Below are 11,755 nucleotides of genomic sequence, written 5' to 3' on the forward strand. Positions count from 1 at the left end.
GAGAGACAGAGTAAGACTCTGTCTCAAAAAAAAAATTAGCAAGGAAGTTTATTTTTTCAGAATTAAGTCTCAAAATCTGGCGTGGGTTTTATTCACAGCCCACCTCAATTCAAACTAGCCTCATGTCTAGTGCCCAAAAGCCACAACTGGCTGTGGCTGCTGTATGGGACAGAGCTCCAGGAGTCCCACGAGGGGAGCCCCACTAAAAAAAGGGGAGTGTACAAGACAACTCTAAAAGACTTCCCCAACCAAAGGCTGTCTCTGTCTTTAAAAGTCACTGGTTTTTGTTTGGTTGGTTTATTAGCAGCACTCAAACAGATTCTGACAGAAAGTCATTAGTTTTAAAAACCAATGAACAACATCTTTCTACTCCTTGCTACAATAAAATTCTGCCCTGTGCTTTTGTGCTTTCCCCTTCTGATGTAGGGAAGCCAAGGGGCCTGGGTCTCTAGGTAAACTTACCTGCTGTCTGTGTCCAGTCCTACAAAGTCCTTTTTCTCAAATGGGACACAGAGAAGGGGGATCTTATCCCCAGACTTGTCTGTGGCTCTGTCCAGACGCTTGGACTCCAGCACGATGAACAGTGACTCGATGAAGTCCTCGATTCTCTTCTCCACCGTCTGGCAGTCCTCGTAGTTGGGGTAGAAGGCCACGTCAGTGCGCGGCTGCTCCACGATCTCCCCCTGCAGCCCGAAGACAAAGAGCCGGGAATCATACAGCGTGGAGCCGTAGATCTCCTTCTGCACGTGGAACTTCTCGAAGGTCTGTGGCCAGTCCTTGGCCGAGAAGCAGTCTGTGATGGTGATGAGGCCCACGACTTTGCGGTGGGTCTGGAAGTCGCCCCACTCATTGTTCTCGGGTGGGTAGTGGTGCCTGTAGCGGATGTAGAGGACTCGCTGGGAGTCCCGCACGCTGATCTGACTCACAGAGCAAATCCTCTTATAGATCCTGAAGAAGTTCTCCTCGGAGACGATGCCCACAGGCTGGACCACCACGAGCAGCGTCTGGTGGTCCTCAGCACACTGCATGTAGTCAGGGACGCTCATTTTCAAGTCCCTGTTCAGAGAGAAGAAATGAGGCTGTGAGACACAGAGTCCTGAGTGCTGAGAGCCCACTCTGGGAGGCAGTGACTATGACCTTCACTACCCAGAGGCAGGGGAAGCCCCAAGGAAAGCCGTGGCATCAACAGGTCTTAGGGCTCCACATGTGGCTGTCGCAGTTCTGATCATAATGCTGTAACTGTTGACCTTCAGTCCCTTGGCCTCAGCGTGGAGCTTCTACAGAAATGGGGCTGTTTCTTGTCTTTCTATTCTTACCACCTAACCAGGAGTAGTAAGAGTCAGTGCTCAAAAATGCCTGTTGAGTGAATGAATAAACACGTGTGTAATTGCTCCCCCATCCCCTCAACAGGATTTTAAGAAAAATCCACCACACAATCAGATCTGGATTTGAATTCCGGGCTCCCTGGAACTCCTCAGCTACAAAATAGTGGTGATAATAGAACTTGTCGTGGCCAGGCATGGTGGCTCATGCCTGTAATCCTAACACTTTGGAAGGCCGAGGGTGATGGATCACTTGAGGTCAGGAATTCGAGACCAGCCTGGCCAACATGGTGAAACCCCACCTGTACTAAAAATGCAAAAATTAGCCATGCATGGTGGCACGTGCCTGTAATCCCAGCTACCCAGGAGGCTGAGGCAGGAAAATCGTTGGAACCCGGGAGGTGGAAGCTGCAGTGAGCCAAGATTGCACCACTGCACTCCAGCCTGCGTGACAGAGTGAGACTCCGTCTCAAAAAAAAACAAGAGGCAGGGCGTGGTGGCTCACACCTGTAATCCCAGCACTTTGGGAAGCTGAGGCAGGTGGATCATGTGGTCAGAAGATCGAGATCATCCTGGCTAACATGGTGAAACCCCATCTCTACTAAAAATACAAAAAATTAGCCCGGCGTGGTGGCAGGCGCCTGCAGTCCCAGCTACTTGGGAGGCTGAGGCAGGAGAATGGCGTGAACCAGGGAGGCGGAGCTTGCAGTGAGCCGAGATCGTGCCACTGCACTCCAGCCTGGGCAACAGAGCCAGACTCCATCTCAAAAAAAAAAAAAAAAAAGAATTAAAAGAAAAAGAACTTGCCTTATAAAACTGTATTTAGATTGAGGAGGTTACGAATGTAAAGGGCCTAGCATTGTGCCTAATATAAAAGGAGAGATTACACAAATATACCACCGTTCCTTTATAAACTGGAGAGTTGCCATAACCTCTCTGAGCCAATTTTGTCGGATATAAAAAGAAAACGTTATTACCTGATTCCCCAGAGCTGGGGAAAAATTAAATTAGATGACCCACATGAAAGAATCTGGCTCACAGGAGATCCTCAATACATGTTTGTTGAAGGGAATAGTGAACAAACAAACAAATGAACAATCCAATGAATGCTGCCCCCAGACCACAGACGGTCATGATGGAAATCCCACTGCCTGGAATGATATTCAACTCCCAGCTCTACATGCACGACCTGGGTCACCTGGAGCAAGCCTGTGCGCTTCCCTGAACCCCAGTTTCATCGTGAATAAAAATGAGGATAGTAACACATACCTCAAGGTGTCAGCAAGTCAACATTCTGGTTGTGATAAAATACTGTGGTTTTGTAAGATGGCACCACAGGGGGAAATTGGGCAAAAGGTATATAGGATCCCTCAGTATTATTTCTGACAAATGCACATGGAGCTACAACCACCATAGTCTCAAATAAAAAGTTCAATTTTTTTAAAGGTTAGGGAGATTAAACGAGCTCTCTGTATCAAATAAGAAAAAGATGCCTCGATACACACCTCCACTGTCCCCATCAGCAGGCTCACACTTCCTGAGGGGATTTGGCCATGGTCCCCATGGCCAGAGGCAGCTGTACCATGAGCTAATGGGGCTCAGCTTCAGGCCCCTTCTATGGCCCTCTATCTAATTTTGCATTTTTAATTTTGTTTTCTTTTTCTTAAATAGGAAGGCCAAAACTGCATAACCTTCAGGTCACCAAAGCCTGACTGCAGAGATCGTGGCAGTAAAACCTTCTCAGGTGAGACACTAAGATTAAAGTGACATAGCTACAAGACCTCTGTGAAATTCTAATGGCAAGCCTCTCACCTGCACGGAGAGGAGGAGGACTGCGTGTCGGGGGCTATCCCATTCTGAATATGCAGAGCCCACAATGAACTATACATCACAACCCTACCTCTACAGACTTCCAAAATACACATGGATAGAGGAGTATGGATAAAGTTAAATTTTAAAAAAGGAAACCTTAGCCTCCCAACATGTCTTGCTTCTGCCCAGGATCCAAATGGTTCACAAGTATATTACATGTGTGTGACTCGGCCCAAGTCCCTGACTACAGTGCTCACGCTCTCAAAGACGACGCCCCACTCTCTCCTGCCCTTTCCCCACAACGATTCCCTAAAGAGTCTTTTCTGCACACAAAAACCACCTTGGAAAGAACCAAAATCACATCATCTTCCAACAAAGAGGCATAACACCCCTCGGAGGACATATCAAAATACTGAGTGGGGGAGACTGGAGAGCTCATGTTTCTCAAAAGTAGGCACGGGTTTAACAGAAGTTGAGAAACACTGAAGCCTTCATTCTACAGAGGAGGAAAACGCAGCCCACCACAGATGAAGAAAGGGCCTTATTTTAAAAGTATCATCTCGGCCAGACACAGTGGCTCACACCTGTAATCCCAGCACTTTGGGAGGCAGAGGCGGGAGGATCACTTGAGGTCAGGAGTTAGAGACCAGCCTGGTCAACATGACAAAACCCTGTCTCTACTAAAAATACAAAAATTAGACAGGAGGGGTGGCACACACCTGTAGTCCCAGCTACTCCGGAGGCTGAGGCAGGAGAATTGCTTGAACTCAGGAGGTGGAGGAGGCAGTGAGCCAAGATCACAACATTGCACTCCAGCCTGGGTAACAGAGCGAGACTCCATCTCAAAAAAATAAATAACAATAATTTTAAAATAAAAAGTATTGTCTCATTTAAAAAGCAGCATAATCAGCCGGGTGTGGTGGCTCACACCTGTAATCCCAGCACTTTGGGAGGCCGAGGCAGGCAGATCACTTGAGGTCAGGAGTTGTAGACCAGCCTGACCAACATGGAGATACCCGGTCTCTAATAAAAATACAAAAAAATTAGCCAGGCTTGGTGGCGCATGCCTGTAATCCCAGCTACTCAGGAGGCTGAGGCAGGAGAATCGCTTGAACCCAGGAGGTGGGGGTTGCAGTGAGCTGAGATCGCACCACTGCACTCCAGCCTGGGCGCTAAGAGTGAGACTCCCTCTCAAAAAAAACAAAAAAAAAACCTGACCTCACACTTGTGATCTCAGCACTTTGGGAGGCCAAGTCGAGTGGATCGCCTGAGGTCAGGAGTTCAAGACCAGCCTGGCCAACATGGCAAAACCCTTTCTCTACTAAAAATACAAAAATTAGCCAGGCTTGGTGACATGCACCTATAATTCCAGCTACTTGGGAGGCTGAGGCATGGGAATCGCTTGAACCCAGGGAGGAGGAAGTTACAGTGAACTGAGATCACACCACTGCACTCCAGCCTGGGTGATAGAGAAAGACTCTTAAAAAAAAAAAAAAGATGCCTGCTACTGAGCCAGTTTTGGTATGAGACTAAGCTAATACAGGTATTAAAACAGCAAAAATATGTATCTTCAACTTGGTAGTTCCTCCACAGAGCTACCATAAAACCAGCAATCCAAGAGATCTGAAAACATGTGTCCACACCAGAAACTTGTACAGGAATGTACATAGCAGTATTACTCCTTTTTGAGACGGAGTTTTTCTCTGTCACCCAGGCTGGAGTGCAGTGGCAGGATTTCAGCTTACCTCAAGCTCTGCCTCCCAGGTTCAAGCGATTCTCATGCCTCACCCTCCCGGGTAGCTGGTACTACAGGCATGAGCCACCATGCTCGGCTAGTTTTTGTATTTTTAGTGGAGATAGGGTTTCGCCATGTTGTCCAGGCTGGTCTCGAACTCATGATCTCAGGTGATCCACCCACCTCAGCCTCCCAAAGTGCTGGGATTACAAGCACAACATTATTCTTGTTTTTTGTTTGTTTGTTGTTTCGAGATGGAGTCTCACTCTGTCGCCAGGCTGGAAAGCAGTGGCGCAATCTCGGCTCACTGCAAACTCCGCCTCCCAGGTTCAAGGGATTCTACTGCCTCAGCCTCCCGAGTAGCTGGGACTACAGGTGCCCACCACCATGCCCAGCTAATTTTTGTATTTTTAGTAGAGAGGGGGTTTCACCATGTTGGCCAGGATGGTCTCGATCTCTTGACCTCGTGATCTGCCCACCTCGGCCTCCCAAAGTGCTGGGATTACAGGCGTGAGCCACCATGCCTGGCCAGGCACAGCATTATTCTTAATAGCTAAGGAGTGAAAACAACACAAATGTCCATCAACTGCCTGATACACAAAATGTTAAATCTCTACAATGGAATATTATTCAGCCACAGAAAGGAACAAAGTGCTGATGTAAGCCACAACATGAATAACTTTAGAGCATTGTGCTGAGTGAAAGAAGCCAAATACAAAAGGCCACATGTTGTATGATTCCCTTAATAGGAAATTCCCTGAATATGCAAATCTATATATATCGAAAGTAAACTGGGGGCCGCCAGGGGCTGTGGGAGTGGGGAATGAGGAGTGACTGTTAATGGATATGGAGTTTCTTTCTGGGGTGATGAAAATATTCTGGAATGACAATGGTTACACAAGTGTGAATATACTAAAAATCACTGAATTGGCCGGGCATGGTGGCTCACGCCTGTAATCCTAGCACTTTGGGAGGCCAAGGCGGGTGGATCACGAGGTCAGGAGTTCGAGAGCAGCCTGGCCAACATAGTGAAACCCCGTCTCTACTAAAAAATACAAAAAAAATTTAGCCAGGCATGGTGGCAGCCACCTGTAGTCCCAGCTACTCGGGAGGCCGAGGCAGGTGAATCACTTGAACCCAGGAGGCAGAGGGTGCAGTGAGCCAAGATAGTGCCATTGCACTCCAGCCCGGGCGACAGTGCGAGACTCCGTCCCAAAAAAAAAATCACCGAATTGTACACTTTAAAGCAGTGGATTTTATGGCAGGTAATCGAGGCTCAATGAAGCTGTTATTTTTGACACACTAGATTTCTGAAACATTTATTGTTTACATGTTTCCGGACAACTATTTTTCCCTCTTCACTACTAGTCTTCCACACAATTAAAAAAACGAACAAACACACACAACAAAACCTAGCCAGATCTTTAGGACGGCAATGTTCCTGGGCCTCCAATATCATTCACCCGGTGCTTTGTTTCATGTTAACAAATAAAGATGTCATAGGTAGCTATGACTACCTTAGAAACACCGGACAGTCGCCAGTTTAAACTGGGGCCGTGGGGTATGGAAGGGAAGTCACTCCCCCATACCTTTCAACTGGGCCTTGCTTCCAGGGTTTTAATTCCTCTCTCTATAAAAACATTTGAAGACAGACAACGCATCCTAACACGGGAAAACTTTCGGTTAACAGACATTCACGTTGGGAAGGTCCGTAGGGATGGAAGGGATTGGGGTGGGCTGACAGGGAGAAGACTACAGGCCAGTAGGTTGACTTCCTCTCTCCAGGGTTCCCTGGGATAAGTTGGAGTTGACAGCGCGCTTATCCCAGAGAGCACCGCCTGACGCCGCCCAGCTAGATCGGAGGCAGTTTGAATCCAGGAGACGGGAGGGAAAGGGCTAGGGGAGAAGTCCGGGATCTCAGGGCGGGGAAAGCGCCGGGGGCGTGGGCTGTGCTGGGCCCCAGGCCCCAGCCGCGCGTCCCAGACACCGCGGGCTCCAGGGGGCGTAGCCAGGCCCAGGGGCGGGGGGCTCCAGCGCCGCGGACGGCCCGGGAAGGGAAGCCAGGCGGAGACAGCTCAGAGGCGCTGAGGGGAAGGGGACCCCGCCGCGGGCTCGGGAGAGCAGAGCCGGCCCGGGCAGCAGGTGTGGGCCGGGTCCCGGACAGGTGTCCGCCGAGTCTTCAGCGGGTGTGGACACAGCCTTGGACAGATGTAAGCAGAGCGCCAACAGGAGCGAGGGCGCCTGGAGCAGGTGCAAGCTGAACCCCGGCCGGGCAGCGGACCCGGACAGGTGTGGCGGGCTCCGCCCGGACAGGTGAGGGCCGGGCGAGCCCCTCCGCGGGACGCGCCGACTCCACGGCCAGCCGCGCAGCCCTCCCCGCAGCCGGTCCGAATTGCCTGACCGGGAGCCCCCCCGCTTTGCACTTACACAGCCGGTGGCCCCGGGCCCGGAGCGGGAGCCCACGACCTGGCGGGCAGCGGGGCCGAGCAGCCTCTGCAGCCACTTCCCAGGCTCTGGGCTGGCGCTTCCGACTGGCGGCCGAGCCGGCGCTGCTCCTGCGCGTGCGCGGAGGCCAGGCCCGGGCCCCCGATCCGTCCCGGGTTTTGCAAGAGACGCGAGGGAAGCAAGTGGATAGGAGCGAGGGAGAAAGGAGGAAGGAGGAGAGAGGGAGAGAAGAGAGGACAGGGAGGGAGGGGACATGGGGAGGGAGGAGGAGGAGAGAGGAGGGAGGAGGGAGAGAAAAAGGTGGGATGAAAGAAGGAGGGAGGAGGAGCGAGGGAGAGAAGCGGGGACAGGGAGGGAGGGGACGGGGGAGGGAGGAGGAGGAGAGTGGGAGGAGGAGGGGTGAAACAAGGAGGGAGGGGCAGCGAGAGAGAGAAGCGGGGACAGGGAGGGGACTGGGAGAGGGTGGAGGAGGGAGGAGGGAGAGAAAAAGGAGGGGTGAAAGGAGGGAGGAGGGAGAGAAAAAGGAGGGGTGAAAGGAGGGAGGAGGAGCGAGGGAGAGAAGCGGAGACAGGGAGGGACGGGACAGGGGGAGGGAGGAGGAGGGAGAGAAAAAGGAGGGGAGAAAGAAGGAGGGAGGAGGAGGAGAGGGAGGGAAGGAGGGAGATGGAGGGAGATGGAGGGAGGAGGGAGGGAGGGACCGGGGCAAGAGAGCGGAGACTAGGAGGAAAGCTTCTGCACCTGGGACGGCGCAGCTGGAGGGAGGCCCAGTTCTGTCCCCGCCGCTTACCAGTCCTTCAGGGAGCGCAGCTCAAATTTCACTTCTTCTGTGAAGCTCAGGGGTTGAGGCCCCGCGGAAGCCCACTGTGGATCCCTCCGGCACCCCCCGTGACCCTCACGGTCGTGCCCCCTCTTTTCATGTTGGGTGATCGTGGCGCGCGCGGCATGGGGGCGCCTCCAGGATCGCAGGGCCCGGGAGGCACGTGAGGTGCGAGCCCCAGCCTGGGCCGTCTTCCCCTTGTGTGGCCAGCTGGCACCATGGCACTCCCGACTTTGAGGACCCCAACAATCCATCCACATAAAAGGTTCCAAAGAGGCGACAGGGGCTAGGACAGCTGTCGTTAGTTCAGTGCCAAGGCGCCAAGCTTGCTAAGTGCGGGCAGAAGCCATTTAAGGATTTAAACCCCTCTGGGTTCAAAAATAAAATAAAATAAAGCAGGAGATGGGGGAGGCTTGCCTACTTAAGATGCCCAGCACATGAGTTAACAGTGGCATCCGCAGCGAAAATCGAAAACAGAGAGCCGCTCTCCGTTATGTATGTTTAATGTTCTTTTTGAATCTTTTAACATGTACATGTATTTCTTTTTCAATTAAAAAATCCTGGCCAGGCGCAATGGCTCACACCTGTAATCCCAACACTTTGGGAGACTGAGGCGGGTGGATCACTTGAGGTTAGGACTTCGAGACCAGCCTGGCCAACATGGTGAAACCCCGTCTCTACTAAAAATACAAAATTAGCCAGATGTGGTGGCACGCGCCTGTAATCCCAGCTACTCAGCAGGCTGAGGCAGGAGAATCGCTTGAACCTGGGAGACAGAGGTTGCAGTAAGCCGAGATCACGCGATTGCACTCCAGCCTGGGCAACAACAGCAAAACTCTATCTCAAAAAAACAAACAAACAAAAAAAAAACCCACTAAAAAGGGCTGGGTGTGGTGGCTCACACCTGTAATCTCAGCACTTTGGGAGGCCGAGGCGGGTGGATCACCTGAGGTCAGGAGTTCAAGATCATCCTGGGCAACATGGTGAAACTCCAGTCTCCACTAAAAATACAAAAATTAGTTGAGCGTGGTGGTACATGCCTGTAATCCCAGCTACTAGGCAGTCTGAGGCAGGAGAATCGCTTGAACCCGGGAGGCGGGGGCTGCAGTAAACCGAGATCACACCACTGCACTCCAGCCTGGGTGACAGAGAGAACCCATCTCAAAAAAAAAAAAAAAAAGAAAATCCTAAAATGGAAAAGTAAAGAGGACAGGAGTGGTTCTCTCAGCACATACAGCAGCAAGGGAGAAATGGTCTGAGCCAGCACTTTTCCATTCAGCCAGCAGGCACTTACCCACTCTGGGCTATGTGACCAGGGCTGTTTTATTATCACATGTGTTATAAAATAAGATACTATCCCTCATCCCTGCTCAGGGCTAGTGGAAAACCAATTGAGTTTTTATTGAATTATTTTCTACAGAGTCAGAATGAGTTATAAATAAAACATATCTTCAGGGCAAAACAAATAGAGCTGATTTCCAGCCTGCCAGACAGCCAGGAAGTTTTCAACAGAGGTGCCCAAGGGCTGAGGAAGAGTGTCTCCCTGACAATGCACAAGCTGCCCAACGTGGCTGCCCCATGGTGTTATGACTGCATGGAGGCCGTGCAGTGGCTCACAGCTGTAATCCCAGCACTTTGGGAGGCCGAAGCAGACGGATCGCTTGAGCCCAGGAGTTTAAGACCAGCCTGGGCAACACACAGAAACTCTGTCTCTTGGAAAAAATACCAAAATTAGCTGGGCAGGATGGCACAAACCTGTAGTCACAGCTACTCAGGAGACTGAGGCAAGAGGATCGCTTGAGTCCAGCCAGGTTGAAGCTGCAGTAAGCCATGATCACTCTAGACTGGGAGAGACAGCAAGACCCTGTCTCAAAAAAAAAGTGTTGTTTTTTTTTTTTTTAATGAATAAATAAACAAAAGAGTGTACAGGGTTAACAGAGAATACAGAAAAGATACATTTAAAAGGCCACTGCTAATGGAGGTCTGAGTGCAGAAAGTAGGCTCCAACCTTACCTCATAAGATCCAAGCAAGGGAGCTATTTTTAGTGCTGAAGTCCAGAAAGGATACCCTACTTGGCTGGGGTCACACAAGTGGCTGGTGCTATTTAGGGATTCAAATCCAGGGCTGTCAGACCCCACAGACTGTACTTTTTGCATAGGTCTTTTCTTATTCTGTCTGTAAGTGGATAAGGCAAGCAACTTGGAAAGCAAGATTGAAAGCTGACAAAAGGAAACATTGCTTATTTGCAGTGTACACACTTCAATCAATTTATGTTGTTGTCTCAGCAAATCTGTGGTGGAAGGAGAGCGGGGACTATTATTCTGCTTTTCTTTTAATTTATGTATTTACTTTTTTGAGACAGAGTCTCACTCTGTCACCCAGGCTGGAATATAGTGGCGCGATCTCAGCTCACTGCAACCTCCACCTCCCAGGTTCAAGCGATTCTCCTGCCTCAGCCTCCTGAGTAGCTGAGATTACAGGCATGTGCCACCACACTCGGCTGATTTTTGTATTTTTAGTAGAGATGGGGTTTCACCATGTTGGTCAGGCTGGTCTCAAACTCCTGACCTCGAGATCCACCCACCTCGGCCTCCCAAAGTGCTGGTATTATTACTCTGCATTTTTACCAATGAGAAAATGGAGGCTCAGAGAGTGTAAGAGCCTGCCACAGCCCAGCCCACAACGATCAAATGAGAACATCCGAACATCCAAAGCAGTCCCCGTACTGTCTAGGTCCTGGGGCTGTGCTCCTTTAGCAGCTTTAACATTTCCTAAGCATCTCCTCTGAAGGGTGACAATTCAAACATACAAAACCTGCCCTCAAGGAATTTACAGACATCTAAGGTTGGAAGGAATTTCTAAAATAACCAGGTTCAACCTCATACTCACACTCTCTCCTCTCTACAAAAGTCCTAACAGGCGGAACGCTTTGATGATGTGGCTATTTGTCTTAGTTGGTTTGGGCAGATATAAGAAATTACTAGAACAACACTGAGATCAGGGCGCCAGCATGGGTAGGGTCTGATGAAGGTCATCTTCTGAATGGCAGATGGCTGGCTTCTTGTATTTTCACATGACAGATAGAGAGCAAACTAGCTGTCTGGTCTCTTTTTTTTTTTAAGATGGAGTCTTGCTCTTGTTGTCCAGGCTGGAGTGCAATGGCGCAATCTCAGCTCACTGCAACCTCCACCTCCTGGGTTCAAGCGATTCTCCTGCCTCAGCCTCCTGAGTACTTGGGATTACAGGTATGCACCTCCACACCCAGCTAATTTTTTGTATTTTTTTAGTAGAGACAGGGTTTCTCCATGTTGGTCAGGCTGGTCTCAAACTCCCGACCTCAGGTGATTCGCCTGCCTCAGCCTCCCAAAGTGCTGGGATTACAGGCATGAGCCACCGCACCCGGCCTAATTTTGTATTTTAGGTAGAGGCACAGTTTCACCATGTTGGCCAGGCTTGTCTCGAACTCCCAACCTCAGGTGATCCACCTGCCTCAGCCTCCCAAGGTGCTGGGATTACAGGCATGAGCCACCGTGTCCAGCCTGGTCTCTTCTTAGAAGGGCACTAATCCCATTCATGGGGGTTCTGCCCTTATGACCTAATTACCTCCCAAAGGCCCGACATCC

General features: G+C 50.5%; 1 protein-coding gene across 8 annotated transcripts in view; it reads right to left on the minus strand.

Annotated features, from left to right (window-relative positions):
- TRAPPC9 (trafficking protein particle complex subunit 9) overlaps window positions 1–7,413 on the minus strand; it is a 733,440-nt gene extending 726,027 nt beyond the window's left edge. For 5 of the 8 annotated variants that reach the window (XM_054499826.2, XM_054499824.2, XM_063669112.1 and 2 more), the window contains exons 1-2: window positions 7,297–7,413; window positions 463–1,056 (exon numbers count right to left, since the gene is read on the minus strand). In XM_054499826.2, the coding sequence (XP_054355801.2) occupies window positions 463–1,046 (584 nt within the window). In that variant the 5' untranslated portion in view covers window positions 1,047–1,056; window positions 7,297–7,413. Of the gene's footprint in view, window positions 1–462; window positions 1,057–3,853; window positions 3,952–7,296 lie in introns of all 8 variants that reach the window. The other 3 variants (XM_063669111.1, XM_063669113.1, XM_063669110.1) reach the window with 2 other exon arrangements.
- Between the last annotated feature and the right edge of the window lie 4,342 nt (window positions 7,414–11,755).

Source organism: Pongo pygmaeus, chromosome 7 (genome assembly GCF_028885625.2).
Source record: "Pongo pygmaeus isolate AG05252 chromosome 7, NHGRI_mPonPyg2-v2.0_pri, whole genome shotgun sequence".
Lineage (NCBI taxonomy): Eukaryota > Metazoa > Chordata > Mammalia > Primates > Hominidae > Pongo > Pongo pygmaeus.